This window comes from Buteo buteo, chromosome 4 (assembly GCF_964188355.1).
Source record: "Buteo buteo chromosome 4, bButBut1.hap1.1, whole genome shotgun sequence".
Taxonomy (NCBI): domain Eukaryota; kingdom Metazoa; phylum Chordata; class Aves; order Accipitriformes; family Accipitridae; genus Buteo; species Buteo buteo.
Genome location: NC_134174.1, coordinates 54,612,702 through 54,626,977, shown reverse-complemented (window position 1 = coordinate 54,626,977; position 14,276 = coordinate 54,612,702). Strand labels below are relative to the sequence as shown.

The following is a 14,276-nucleotide window of genomic DNA, read 5'->3' as shown; positions in this document are numbered from 1 at the left end:
ACAAATACAAAGATTAAGCTGTGAATCTCTCCTGTTTTCCTTTTGGGGTGAAGGACATTCAAAATATCAAGCCTGTATCTTCCTTGAGCCCCATGTATGTGACTCGTACTTCTGCTACACGTGCACTGAACACGATGTTTGCAGCATGAACACCTGGAAGTGCTGCGGCCAAAAGGTGGACCACTTTGCCCCAAGGCCTGGGTAGGTGCAGCTTCACAGAACACACAGAGTCTGCGGTAGCCAGTCCCACCCCAGAGCTGCCACTCACTGATGAATGCAGCATAAAAGACTGCGCTGGCAGTCAGAAAAAACACTTATTCCTAAAACCACAGCATACTTTTTAATTAACAAACTCTCCATTCATAGCTGATGGCCTCTGGCTGGGGCAAATGAGTCGGCCCTGTAAGCCAGAGAATGGATGTGACTGACACAGAAGAGCTGGAGCCATCCTGCCCATTAAAAAAGTGTGGGGGAGAAGCTATAAAGACTTTGTGTTTTTCTGGGTACTGTTGCAAGATCCTGGTAGGAGAAGCACAAATTTGTTTTATAAGCTAATCAGAATCCTGCTGTTCAATAATGAGTGAGTAATTGACATATCTCAGCACTGCCATGCAGCTCCATTGCTGGGGATGCTGTCATGCTTACAGCTCGCCCAAATTTTAACGCAAGCACCCTTGCCCTCAGAATACCTTTCTCTTAAAAATGCTCCTCGGATAGCAGCCTTGGATCTTTCTGTTTTACTTAACAGCCCCTTTTAAAACAAAGGCCACTGCACTTTTAAGATCCTGACTCCTGGGGTGGTCAGAAAACAAACAAACCCCGCGCTCCTGCCGTCTCTCTCCCTGCTGGCTCCATTCTTGGGAGCCAGCAGGGGACTGGAGATTGCAAAGGCTCCTGCTTTTCTGAAGCGCTGGGAGCAGGATTCCCGTCACTTCCAATCCCCGTCTCTCCTTGTGACAGGGTTCCCAGCAGCCGTGTGCTTTGTTTGGCAAAGGTTTTGGGTTTTTATGTGTGTGTATATATATATTTACACGACTTTAACCTTTTTTGTTCCCTCCCTGCTCTTTCCTCCCATCCGATAATAGATTTGGAAGAGGAATTGCAGTGACAGGCTTCATCCATCGTTTTGGATCGGTCTGTAATGCAGGATGCAGCTTGACTTAAGTAACATGTGACTGCCAGCACACACAAATGAGACACCTTACCTTTTATACTCACAGTCCCAGGTCCCCCTGTGTGTACCCAAACAACACACATCGTACCCAGTCCTACAAGAAGGAGGTTCTCCTTGTGGGTTGTTTCTAGCTGTTCCTTAGCTAGTCCTTCCCCTTCTTTTCCTTGATGTCTAAAGACAAGGATCAGAGTATTTATTCCAGATTTCTAGGACTGGGGCAGTGCTGTGCTGCAGGGCACAGGCTGGAAAACTTCTCCCAGGAATTCTGGCATCACATCCTAAAACTCAAGTACTAAAGAGAGTCTTTGCGAAAGAAAAGTAATCTCAATTGTAAATTTCCACTGGAAAAGAATGAACACCAGACAGCTTATCTTAAATAGATTCAGTGGTTAATTACCCTTTCTGTTTAAAAATGTGTGCCTTATTTCCACTTCAAATGAAGGAGGAAAGTAATGTTTACCATAGCTTCAAATTAACAGCATTTGATCAACCTACAGCTTTAAAATGAAATATCTTTCTTTTTTTTTTATTATATTATATACATACTTTCAAGAGTATAGTAAGCTACTTTTTGGAAAGGGGAAATTGGCCAGTTTAGACCTGCTAGGCTAGAATTAATGTAATTCTTACAAAAAATGTTTACGATGAATTCAGCAGTTGGGTGGTGCTGTGTTGGTTTGAAGAGGGTTAGGATGGCGAGCTCTCAGCCGAGGAGGCAGCATGGCTGGGGAAACAAAAGCGCTGAGCAGATAGACACGCTCTAGTGCTGCCATTGATTTCTGCGGGTGAGCTGTCCCGCTGTCCTGGCAGCCCGTGGGGTATGGGCTGTGCCTGGCTCCAGCAGCATCCTGGCCCCATTTGTTCAAAGGCTGTGTGCGGTGGAGCTCCCCCCACGCAATGGCGGACCTGTCAGAGCCCAGGAGGGTGTGGAAATGATTCAACGTTTGGTGGAAATAAGATGCCACTCCTGGGCTTGAGAGCCTGGTGCTCTGTCTGTATAGCTGTGCTTGCAGAAGATTTCTCTTTTCCAAGTGCTCAAGTTGCTTCACAGCCAATACACACACTGCCCAGGATACTGTCCCAGGAGGAAAGCACCTGCGCTGCTGGAGGAGAAGACTAGCAGAGGAAAGTTAGATCCTGCTTCTGCCAACTATTCCATGAAAATCTAACATAACCCACTAACGGGCTGCAGAAATCTGAGGTCTCAGCCTATCCCCTTTGCTAGCCGATCCTTCCTTGGTGAGAACAGCTGAGGACATCTGATGGACAGGGATGTGATGCTCTTCCAGCAAGCTCCCAGCAGTGCATGTCTGTGAGTACCAGCTGCTTTGCTTTGCCCTAGGAGAGCTTGAACACACATTTGTTTTATGGCCAGGAGATACTCTTTGTTTCCCACCAGTGTTATCTTCCCATCCTGAGCTGCATCTCCTAAGTGCTTTGCTGACATGTACCTGGCTGGTAAGAGCAGCTAGAAATTTCCAAACCAGCAGAGAGGTTGCTGAGCGGTGGGGCTGATGTGCCAGGGACCACTGAAGCTGGATAAGGAATATGACCAGGAAAACCTGGGCTTGAAAAGGCCTTACCTGTACAGGTAAATAGCCTTCCTGCAGCTGGAGAATGGAGTCAGATGGGCTTTCCAGTGCAACAAGGCAGAGACAGCAGCCTGAGCAGTGCTTTCAGTAGGGACACTGCTGAGTTTCTTCTGGTGGCCACTGTGGTTTGCAGAAACTCAAGCCCCTGCTTAACATCACACAGCTGAAGTGTCCAAAACTCCCTGTCCCATGCCCAAAGCACCCTGCTGGCATTTACAAAGGCAGATCAATGAAGGCTTCTCCTCTGAGGGGGCAGCAAGACAAGGAAGCACCCAGACTGTCTATTTCTGCAGTGTCAACTCTGAAAGGGCAGCGCTGGCAAACTGCTCTGACCTTTCAAGCTGCAGAGATGTCTGTGAGCGGCTCTGCCTGCTGCGCCTGTGCTGCCGAGTTTCCTCTCCTCCAGTGCAGGGAAAGGTGTCAGTGGCTGCTAAGCAATGCATCTTTTTGCCTACATTTATCTGAGCCATTTATTGCTTCCTTGTGGACTTTGTTCTAGTTTGGACTAGATGGTGCTGGGCAAACACCAAGACCATGTCCTCTCCGAGGGATTTCCACCTCATCTTGGAAAAGGGGACAGACTATCCTGGTGGGTCTTCCCTGCTGCCATATTCCCCAGTCCTGCTGAAATCTTCATACCATTTTTTTGCAAGTATTTTATGTCTTTGGTGTGGGGTCCTGCATGGCTGGCTTGTGGTTGCCAGTGCCTGGCCCTGGGGAGCTAGGCAGGGAGGCAGGAGGCACCAGGTGCTCTGCTATTGCAGTGGGGCTGGCTCTGTCCTTCCCCTGCACACAAGCTCCTTGGGGCAGGATGGATCCTGCCTCTGCCCCCACCATGGGCAGCTCAGCTCTGCTGGCACCCTGCACAGCACCACACCATGAGCTCAGGGGAAGCCCTTGGGAGAGCATGGGGCTCCCAACAGCATCTCTGTCCTCCTGGCCTTGGCAAATGCCATCACTCTGTGCAGGATGCATGCTGGGACCGGCTCTTCTTGCTGCTCTGCCTCTCTCAGTCCTGAGTTTCTCTGCATGCCCCAGGTACTGTGTGTGCAGTGCCTCGAGGAGAGGAGGCGTGAGTATCCCATGGCATGGAGATGGGGACAGCCCCAGCGCTGTGTCTGGGGATGGGCAGCAACGAGGCAAGAGTGGGACGGCAGTTCCTGGGAGTGACAGTGGGAGGGGATGAGGATGCTTTGTGGGCTCACAGCCACTTTCCCAGCCAAGGGGGATGTTTTAGCCAGGGAGTCCTTGCACTGAGGCAGGGGAGGAATGGGGACGCCTGTAAATTGCAGAGATGAGCTCCCTTGCAGCACAGAGCAGCGGGTGTTTCTTGCCAGCACTCGTCTCTGTCTTACCGTGTGCCACCATCACTGGGTCAGGTCACAGGAGTGTCTCCAATTAACCCAGCTCCCTGGTGACCCTTAATTGGCACCCCAGGCTTTCTTCCTCCTCCTCCTCCCCCTTCCTCCCCCAGCACGTGTTTCTCACCTGTACATCTGCTGCTAAACCTCTGCTCCCGGCATCCCAGCCGCTGCTGGGAACTGGTGGCAGTAACCCGGATTTGTCCCCTAAATCAGGGCAGTGGCCACCCCCCTGGCTTGGCACAGTGTCCTGAGGATGTCCCTGCTTGGTCCACGGCATCAGGCTGTGTGGTGGGAGGAGGGCTGTGGGCCGAGCATTGGGCTTGAGGATGGGCAAGGGCTTCAGTGCAGAGAGGCTGGGAAGCTCCAGGAGGGTTTTTAGGTGGGTGCTTGCTGGGGTGGCTCAGGATAGGGGATAGATGGCTGCTGCTGTTTCCTCCTCTCCCTGTGGCAGAGACCACTGGACTGGGCACATTTAACCCTCCAGGTGCTGGTCCAAGAGACGAGCCATGTACCTGGATGACCAGAGTGGGAGTATGGCTGTGGGACACAGCACGGCCTGGCTTATCATCCTGTTCCACATTTGCTGCTTTGCCCTATCTTAGCACAGGGCTTGGGGTGAGTCCTGGGGGTGTTTAGGGCTGCCCTGCAGCATTGCAAGTGCTTCGGGCATGGCTGGTACCCTCAGGCTGCATGTCCTCCTCCTGCTGGGTCATCTCACCCGTGGGCATGTCCGATAAATGGATCTTCATCCTGCTGCTCTGGGAATGAAACGGGATCATCCTCCAAAGGACCGTGGCTCCCTGCAGGTCTCCCCCCACTGCGGCCCTATCACCGAGGTCTCTGCAGCCACCCAGCACACCTGCACGAAGGTAAAGGCAATGCCCTGATCGAGACAGGGAGAAACTGAGTCTGAGCAAGACACAGGAGCTCTTGAGCAGGTGCCTGCTCTGGGAAAAGCTGAACGCTGGCAGGCTGGGAAGGGCTCATGGCTGGGGAGAGGGCACAGTGCTTTCGGGGAGGCCCGTGTGGAGGGAGGAGGAGACAGGAGCTGGAGCATCCTGCGTGGGAGAATGAGGCACCCAGGCTCTCCCTCAGCTGAGGCAGCCGGGCTGGGGTTGGGTACGGCGGGCCCAGAGGTGCCCGTGCCGGCGGGGTTCTCGCAGCCCTGCTCCCCTGCCCCATCCCCGCGGGACCCCTCCCAAAGTGGGGCCAGCCTGTCGGGGCCTGTCCCTTTTAAGGTCTTGGAGCTGTTGCCAGCCGTGGCTTAGTGGGGTCCCCATCCTTTCAACTGGCTGTTCGGCAAATTAAGAGCTTGCTATTAGGCTGCTAATTAAAGGCACTTCATTAGCAGCAGGGGAGGCAGCTTCTGGCCGCAGCAAAATTGGATTCCTCTGAGCTGCCATGAGCCGAGTCTCTCCTCTCTGGGGCTGGGGGCTGTGCCCCTCCGTGGCCGGGGAAGGCAGCTGCCCTCAGCCATGGCCATGCGGGTTACCAGCCCTCCTACCCGAGTGGCAGAGGATGGGGCACAGGTGCCCCCCACGCCTGACAGGGTGGGAGGGGGGTGCTGGGGGTGTTGGGCTGATGTGGGGCTGCGCCTTCGCCCCCAGCCTCGGGGGGTGATGCGGGGACCCCGCCCTGCTTACGGCCCCCGGGCCCACCCCCGTCTAGAGGGGACCTGTGGGTGCTCTCAAGGGTGGTAGAGCATCACGCCGGTGGTCCCGCTGCCCCCCGGCCTGGCCATGGCCCCTCAGCGGGCTGGGCGGCCCGGAGGTGCCGGCTTGCCTCTGCCCCTGCCCCCGGCGGGAGGGGGGAGGCCCCCGGACTCCTCCTCCGGCCGCTCAGGCGCCTCCAATGAGCCCCGGGGGCACCCAGGCTGCCTGCCCTGCCCTGCCTTCCCTTCCCTCTCCCCCTCCTTCTTCCATCTAAAAATGGGAGAGACGAGCCAGGCTGCCGGACCGGGGCTGCCTTCCTCCCCCCCACCTCCTCCTCCTCTCTCCCCCCGCTCTGGCTGCAGCCTCGCCCCGACGGTCGGGAAAGGGACCCCGCAGCCCGGCGGGGACATCACTGGGGTGAGCTCCCTGCGGGCTGGGGGGGGGGGGGGCTGCCTCATCGTCTGCCCCACGGTGTCCCGTCCTCCCCACCCCCTGGCCTGACACCACCCCCCCCCCCCCGCCGCCTTTTCCCGGCTCGGGATTCCTGTTGGGATTAGCGGGGATTTGCTGTGCGTGAGCCGGGAGCTGCTGGGTGCTACGGATCCGGCTACCGTGCTGGGACGGCTGCGGGGAGGGCCCGGCTCTGGGTGCTCCCGGGGGACGCAGGCTCACCCCGCACCCCCCACGCCAGCCCTGTCGCTGTGGGGCCGTGGGACGCTTATTGCTCCAGGGGAGACAGCCGGGTGCAGCACCCAGGGGTGCCCCTGAGGGTGGGGGGTACCCCGAATGCCTCTTGGGTCCTGCTGGGCACCCCGATCCCCGGGGGGGGCTGGTCTCGGTGTCCCTCCGCAGCCGTCGGCTCCCCACAGCGAGGTCCCCCCTGCAGGCGGAGCAGGTGAGAGAGGTGCTGGTGGGGGCCGAGGGTTTGGGAGGTGGGTTCATGTGGCATTTTTGGGAGGGCTGGGACCTGCCACGGGGAACCGCAGCCTTCAGTGGTGCTGGGCCTCCCGGACAGGGAGGTATGTGGGGGGCAGCTGGCAGCAGTGCCATTTGGGTGCCCCCATCTAGGGGAGGGGGTGGGTGTCTCTCCCTCCTCGGCCTGCCCCTTTCTGCCCGCTGCCCCCTCCCAGCCCTGGGGCAGGGGTGCCTGGGACAGGCAGCTGGGACAAGCAGCCTGAGCTGGGCCACTGCCAGCGTAAAGCCTCACGCCACAGCCACGAGACCGGCCACGGGGAAGCCGGATGGGCTGGGCTGAGTGCTGGGCGGTGGCACGAAGCGGTGCTCAGCACAGGGCTCCGTCACACCGAGGTCTTTGCTCTGGGCTTTGCTCTGGGCCAGGGACATCCGTACTAGAAAAGGGGCAGTGACCCAACACAACTCATGCCACGTGTGACCTTGGCCCCCGGCTCTGCTGGCCCAGGGCTCTGCTGATCCCTCCTTCTCTCTCCCAGCACCTCACCTTCCCCTTGCTGTCAGTCACCTTCCTGGTGTCCTTTGGCTCCTCCATGCTCTATGGCTACAACCTGGCCGTGGTGAACTCGCCAGCGGTGGTAAGGGATGGGCAGCCTCTCTGGGAGCAGGGGAAGGGCTCTGCATCCCTCCCTGGGAGGGTGGAGGGGCCGCTACTCAGCAGCTTCACATCAAAATGCTGCCATTTCCCTTGGGCAGTCACCTGTGGAGAGCAGTCCAGGGAAAGGGATGGCGTGGGAGCGACATGGGAGCCTGTGTTCATGTAGTCCCCCCAGACTGGTACCCCCTGGAAGGCAGGGGCTGGGGACAGCTGCCCACAACCTCCTTGCTCCAGCTCCAGCTCTGCCTGTGGCATCTCTAAGTTGTCCTTAAACCCCTCTGGTGCTAAGGCTGGCTGAGCAACCAGACCAGCACATCCTAGGCATCCCCTGTCACGTCCTGCCCTGCATGTCCTGCAATGCTGTTAAACCCATGGCATTTTCCCTACGGGGCCCGTCTTCCCTTGTCTTCCCCTTTCTCCCAGCGCATTTGGTACCCGTGTGTCTCTCTTGGCCCTGCAGCACATAAAGGCTTTCTACAACGCCACGTGGTCCCAGCGGTATGGGCACGGGCTGGCGTCCGGCCCCCTGACCCTCCTCTACTCCCTGACCGTCTCCATCTTTGCCCTGGGCGGGCTTGTGGGCTCCTTGCTGGTGGGGGTGCTGGTGGAGCAGTACGGCAGGTAAGGGGTGGCACGGGACAGGGTGGTCGAGGGATGGGAGGGGGCTGGAGGGGCTGCCCTGCTGCTTGTGCCCTGCTAGGAATGGTGCGCTGAGCCGCAGTGCTCTCCTCGTCCTCCTGGCCGGTGGCTTCATGGGCTTCAGTCAGGAGCTGGGGTCCCCTGAGATGGTGATCATCGGCCGCTCCATCATGGGGCTCCACTCAGGTAGGTGGTCCCTGGGCTGCGGGGCTGTGCACTGCCCCTTCCTCACAGCTTGGTCCCCTGCAGCCCATTTCCAGGGGGATGGAGAAGACTTCATACTCCCCGCAGCCACAGGCTCTGTGGCGGGTGTCTCCATGGGGCAGACAGGGCCATGGGGTCCCCATTGTAGATGGTGCTGGGCATGGGAGGAGATGCACCGAGGGTCTGGCTGGGTACCCTTCTCCCTGCCTCCCCTCCCATCCCAGTCCCTCCTGTCACCCCTAGGTATCTGTCTCAGCGTGGTGCCCCTCTACCTGGGAGAAATCGCCCCCAAGAACCTGCGGGGTTTCCTGGGCCTCATGCCCACCCTCTTCATCTGCCTGGGCGTTTTCTTTGCTCAGGTCCTGGGCCTCCCAGAGCTGCTGGGCGAGGTGAGCACAATACCCCAGCCGATGCACGTTGGACCCTGCTCTGCCCTTCCTGTGACACATCCCATTTTGACTCCTCTCAGGAGAGGTTCTGGCCCCTTTTCCTATCCGTGGTGGTCATTCCCGCCTCCCTCCAGCTCCTGCTGCTGCACTGCTTCCCTGAGAGCCCACGGTACCTGCTGATAGAGAGGAACGACGTCTGCGGGGCCACCAAGGGTGAGGGGGTGTCCTGGGGGAGACTGGCTCCGGGAGGTGCTGGGCACTAGTTCAAGGTCTCCTGAGACCAAGGTGCATCCTCATAGCATCCTTCCACACCCAGACCTGACAGCCCACTGTAGTCCTTATGGTTCAGCCCTTCTGTCCCACCCAGTTGCACCATAGCATTTCCATGGTGCCCATCACCATGGTGTGAGGCATCTCCTCGGTTCCTATGGATGCTCAGCCCCATGGGTCAGGTAGGTCCAGAGCAGGGAGGCCAGGGCAGAGCCGAGCCCCTGCTCTATGCCATACATATGAGCGTCCATCCTGTGATGGGGAGACACGTGCCCATGACCCTCACTCTTCCGACAGCGCTGCGCCGGTTCCTGGGGACACCTGACGTGCAGGATGTGATCGAGGAGATGAAGGAGGAGCAGCGGTCGCTCTCCTCTGTGGAAATGGTCTCTGTCTGGCAGCTACTGCGGGACCGCTCTGTCCGCTGGCAAACCCTCTCGGTGGCGGTGGTGAATGCTGGCATGCAGCTCTCGGGCATCGATGCTGTAAGCCCTGCAGGGTCCTCTCCCCGGGACCTGGCTCTGCAGAAGCTGAGCTGAGACCTGGCAACTCATTTCCTCAAGTGCCCCATGGCTCCGTCCCCCCGGCTCATGCTAAGTCCCCTCCTCGGCAGATCTGGTTTTACACCAACACCATCTTCGAGAACGCCGGGATCCCTGTATCCCAGATCCCCTACACCACCGTGGGCACCGGCACCATTGAAGTTGTTGCTGGGCTGATCGGGGTGAGTGATGGACAAATAGATGGATGCAGCCCCTCAGTGCCAGAACCTTGTTGCTAGCTCCCAGCACCATCAAACAGGGGGGGCTGGATGGACCCCAAATGCTGTCTGTGCCACAGAACAGCCCCTTTTCTGGGGGACAGAGGGTTTGGCAGGGAAGTTGGGTCGGGACATGGGATGAGAGGAGCTCGGTTTGTGGGGTCACATCTAGGAGGGGTAGGAGAATTTGGGGGTAAGTGGGTAGCAGGGAGGTTGGGGGGAGACACCAGGCAAGGGGCAGGTTGGTGATGATGGAGGGAGCTAAGCAGTTCCTTCTGGCTCCCGATTTCATTGTCACTCTGTTAGCAGAGCCACATGTCTCCATCTGCCCCCCCTAGCCAAGCACTGGCCTGGCCCCGGGCTAGCAGCCCCGGCCCCCCCACCCAGGCCTCATTTAGCTGGAGAGTTAGCACTGGGCCAGGCAGATTTATGGCCATCGTCCCATCTGCGAGTGTCACCTGGGGCCAGCCTGAGTCACCCAGCACTAAATCCACTCCCTGACAATTAGAGAGATGGATGGGGGGTGGTTGCTCCTAGAAAACGGAGGCTGAGTGGGGGGCTGCTCCCCTCTCCCCATAGCTCAACCAACGGCAGAGTGGGGCCCCCCTGGTCAGCCCCCTGCCCCTCCAAAGGGTGTCCCCTTCTCCCCTTCTCCCCTGCCCTGGCCGTGGGGCTGCCTCAGCCCCCCGGCAGCCACCCGGCATGCAGCCAGATTGCTCAGGAGCAGCCCCGCAAATGGCCCCCGATGGACGTGCTGAGATTGGTTATAAAATTACAGGCATTTGTTCTGCTGTCAATACCCTGCCTGCTCCAGCCACCGCCACGCCAACCCAGCACCTCCACTCGGTGCTGGTCCGAATGCAGCCGTGGGGCCACCCCAGCCAGCCCCAACCCTGCACCCTAATGGGGCTCTGCGGGACCCCGCTGCCACCCAGTGCACACTCACCCCGGGACCCTGGAGTCCCCGCTCTTCCCATGCCCTGGCCCCAACCCTGGAGCTCTGAGCTGAGGCTGCCCCCAACCCCCAGGTGCCACTGGGAGCATCCTCCTACTTCCATCTGGATCTGGGGTTCAGAGGGTGCCCCCGTCCTGCTTCGGAGCTCCCTCCTCACCCCGTCGGTCTCTGCTCTCCCTCGGCAGTGCTTCACCATTGAGAAGGTGGGCAGGCGGCCCCTCATCATCACCGGCTTCTGTGCCATGGGCATCTGCTCAGCTGGTATCACTGTCTCCCTGCTGCTGCAGGTAAGGTCTGGCTACCACCACCCCCCTGGACCACTGACATGACTGGGGCTGGACCCCTGGGTGCATTAATGAGGGTTGGGTGATGAAGGGATGGATATTACCCCAGGGGAGGGAGCCTGCATGGAAACGAGAGGTGAGCCGGCTCTTCCAAGCAATGTTTTCCTTTCAAAGTTATAGGGAAGGAAAATTCAGAGGAAAGAACAACAAAAAGGAAAACCTAAATCCACATAAGAAAAATCCTGCTGCTTCTGGTAGCTTTTCTGCAGAAATAGCTGTCCCCAGGGAGGTGGCTGTGAAATGCCAGGGGACGTGGAGAGGTCTGCAGGGTCCTTCCTCTGCTGCCTGCTCCGGGGAGATGCTCCCGCAGCTCTGAGGATGTGTCAGCATCACGAGTTGTCGAGCTTCGCCAAGGCTGACCCTTACCAGCTTTGCCCCAAACCACCCATTGCTTATCTGCATCTCCCCCATGTGTCCTGCATGGCCACCATCCCCAAGGGCCACTACTGAGCTGAGGGGCAAGCATGAAGCCCCGTCCTGGGAACGCTGGGTGCGAAGCTCAGGGCCACCACCCCAGCAGCATCCCCCAGCCCCGTGTCCCCTCGCAGACCACCCTGCCCTGGATGCACTACGTCAGCGTCGCCTGTGTGGTCGGCATCATCGCTGGCTTCTGCATGGGACCAGGTGGGTCTGGGGCAGGGGGAGCAGGGGGCGGTGGGGCAGGAACAGGGGCTCCGGGGGAGCAGGGAGCAGCGGGGTTTGCAGGTAGGTGGCAGGACCAGTGCCTTGGCCCCTTCCCAGACGCCAGGCCCTGGTTTATCATGCTGCACCCCGCAAGCGAGAGCCCACCACAAGACCTTCCAGCTCCATACATTCCCAGGGCATGCTCGACCTCTTCCTCCTCATCCCTGCTCCTGGGCCAAGCAGGGAGAAAGCCCTGGCAGCCTTTCCCAGACCTCTCTGGAGGTGTCACCTGCTCCCATCACAGCGCGGCTGGCGAGTACCGTCCTGCCCCTAACCGAGCACGGGCATGACAGCGGGCTCGAACAGCAGGGAGTGAAACCTGGACTGGTTTATCCAGTTGATGTATTAGCAGAGCTGTTAACAGATCTATAATTCATCCTCAGCCCAGACTTTATTCACTGTAATTACATCTTTAATTAGGATTTTAATGGCTCATTGTTCACAAACAATGATGAATAGGAGTTTTAAAACAAAAAAATATATATCTCTATTCTGGGCAAGCTGTAAGTAAGAGTCCGTAAGGGGCTCCACTCCACCCTCACTTTTTTTGGTTTTGTTTTTCCCTTGGAGCATCTTTTATAAAGAGGTCCCAGTCAGCCCTGTCCCAGGCAGTGGGACCCTGGTAATGTCACCACATCAAATACAGTCCCCTGGCAGATCCCCGTGTGCCCTGGGATGTGCGCTGGACCTTGGATCCTGCCCTGCAGCAAAGGGACAGTCCTGGGACTCAGGGCTGCCAGGTCACTGACATGTGGCAGGAGAGGCTGAGTCCTTCCAGGAAAAGTAGCCACAACCTGCGTCCAGTTTTTAGTGGCTAATTTGGCTTGGGCAATCATTTCCAGTCATTCTGGTTTTTTTCACCATACATGGGAAAAGCCAGTTGGAAAATGGCATTTCTGTGTCCTGCGGGAAATACTGATGCTTGGAAATTTGGTTTCTTCTTTCCTGCCTAAATCAGCCACAGCGTCAATGGAACCTAATTGATAGAAGGAAATTTTCTAAACCATTTTGATTAAGGGAGGCTGGAAAGGACATTATGGAGAGCACCAGGAACACATTTCTCTACACCTGTGATCTATATGAGATTTAATGTATCAGCATTTAGGCAAATTATTGCAAAATGAGGATCCAGATGAATGTTCCACCTTGATTTTGACTTGGTCTGAAACTTTCCAATCAAGTAACTTGTGAAATTGGCCTCAGCACCCAGCAAGGTGCAACTGTGGTATGTCAAGGGGTACATCACCCACCCACTGAGACAGATCCCAAGGGCAGGACACTGGTCCACATGTCCCTGTGCTTCCCATCTCCTCCAGCCCCCTCAGCCCCACAACTTTGGCTCGTGGGTCTTGCTGGGCTCCAGCCCCTTGGCCACAGGACTGAGATGGACAGGACCTGTTGACCCCAGGGATGCCTGAGGCAGCCTGTCCTCCGTACCCTCGCTCTGTCCCCTCCCTCCGCAGCCGGCGTCCCTTTCCTGATGACAGCCGAGCTCTTCACGCAGTCACACCGCCCGGCTGCCTACATCGTGGGGGGGTCCCTCAACTGGCTCTGCAACTTCACCGTCGGCTTCATCTTCCCCTTCTTGCAGGTACCAGTCTGGAGGGGCTGTGGGAGGAGGAGGGGATGGACATGGCCCTGCTGCTCCCCCAGGATGGGGTGTCAAGCCCGTACTCCTGGCTCAGCCCAGTGCTGGCTGGAGACAGTCCAGGGAGGGGTGACAGGAGGGGATGCTGCCCTCATGCCGTGCCCAGCTTGGGGGTGCTTGGCTTTCTTCTCCGTCCCTGCTCTCTCGTTGTCCCCAGATGTCAACCGGTGCCTTTTGCTACCTGGTTTTCTGCGGCATCTGCCTGCTGGTGGCCCTGTACGTCTACCTTGTCATCCCTGAGACCAAGAACAAAACCTTCATGGAGATCAGCCACATCTTTGCCACCCGCCGCTCCTTCCTCTCCATCCCGGCACACATCATAGGGATGACAAAGCTCAATGGCTACGGGGCCTTGGAGAGCAGCTCCCTGGAGGGTTCGGGGTCCAGCCTGCCCTGATCTGGGTGGGCCTGAGGGGGACAGGGGTGGTGGAGGAGGCTCGGGCCTGGGGAGGGAAGTGGGGTCAATTTGCTTGGACTGGATCAGCTCTGGGTGTCCCAGGACATCTCACTATGCTGCAGCCTGTGCCCAGGATGAGCCCTGATGATGCACCAGGGTTGCACCAACCACTGCGCATTGCCCCCATGCTGCAGGAGATGCCCTCCCAGAGATGAGGGGACCTCCTGGAGGAAGTGGGTTCACATTGCTCCTGGGTATGTGGACTTGCCAAGAGCTGCCCACACGAGGTGTTTAATAAAGAGCATTGCCTCCAGAGCCATCATTTGGCAAGCACAGCCTGGGATGGCAGCAAGCTAGAGTGTGCTGGCTCTGGTGCGTGCTCTCCCGGGGAGGGGAGGAGCGACATGCAATGGGGGGCTTGTCCTCCTCCCCACTGTGCCTGGCTGGAAAGATCAAAGTTGCCCCATGTTTCCTAGGAAGGGTGGTCAGGGTGGCTCCTGGGCTCTTGCGTCTCACCCTGGGTTAGTCATGCGAACCCAGACGCTGTTGCAGAAGGGACATGGGGCAGCTCAGAGCTGGGGGAGACTATCCAGCCACCATGTCTCCACAACCTGCTGGAAGCCCCTCACTGCCT

General features: G+C 58.1%; 1 protein-coding gene across 1 annotated transcript; it reads left to right on the top strand.

Annotated features, from left to right (window-relative positions):
* The first annotated feature begins 2,903 nt into the window (after window positions 1-2,903).
* Window positions 2,904-14,023, top strand: LOC142030679 (solute carrier family 2, facilitated glucose transporter member 9-like). Its single transcript, XM_075026961.1, has 12 exons — window positions 2,904-4,999; window positions 7,234-7,332; window positions 7,813-7,973; window positions 8,053-8,177; window positions 8,439-8,584; window positions 8,665-8,797; window positions 9,152-9,339; window positions 9,468-9,578; window positions 10,755-10,856; window positions 11,462-11,537; window positions 13,061-13,188; window positions 13,403-14,023. Exons 1-12 carry the CDS (start codon window positions 4,868-4,870, stop codon window positions 13,640-13,642), a joined length of 1,641 nt encoding a protein of 546 aa, XP_074883062.1. The 5' UTR covers window positions 2,904-4,867; the 3' UTR covers window positions 13,643-14,023.
* Window positions 14,024-14,276: the final 253 nt, after the last annotated feature.

Coding starts and splice junctions, on each gene's coding strand:
- LOC142030679 (XM_075026961.1), top strand. CDS start 4,868: ATGGATCTTCATCCTGCTGCTCTGGGAATGAAACGGGATCATCCTCCA. Junction 7,974..8,052: donor CTGGTGGAGCAGTACGGCAG/GTAAGGGGTGGC, acceptor GTGCCCTGCTAG/GAATGGTGCGCTGAGCCGCA. Junction 10,857..11,461: donor CTGTCTCCCTGCTGCTGCAG/GTAAGGTCTGGC, acceptor GTCCCCTCGCAG/ACCACCCTGCCCTGGATGCA.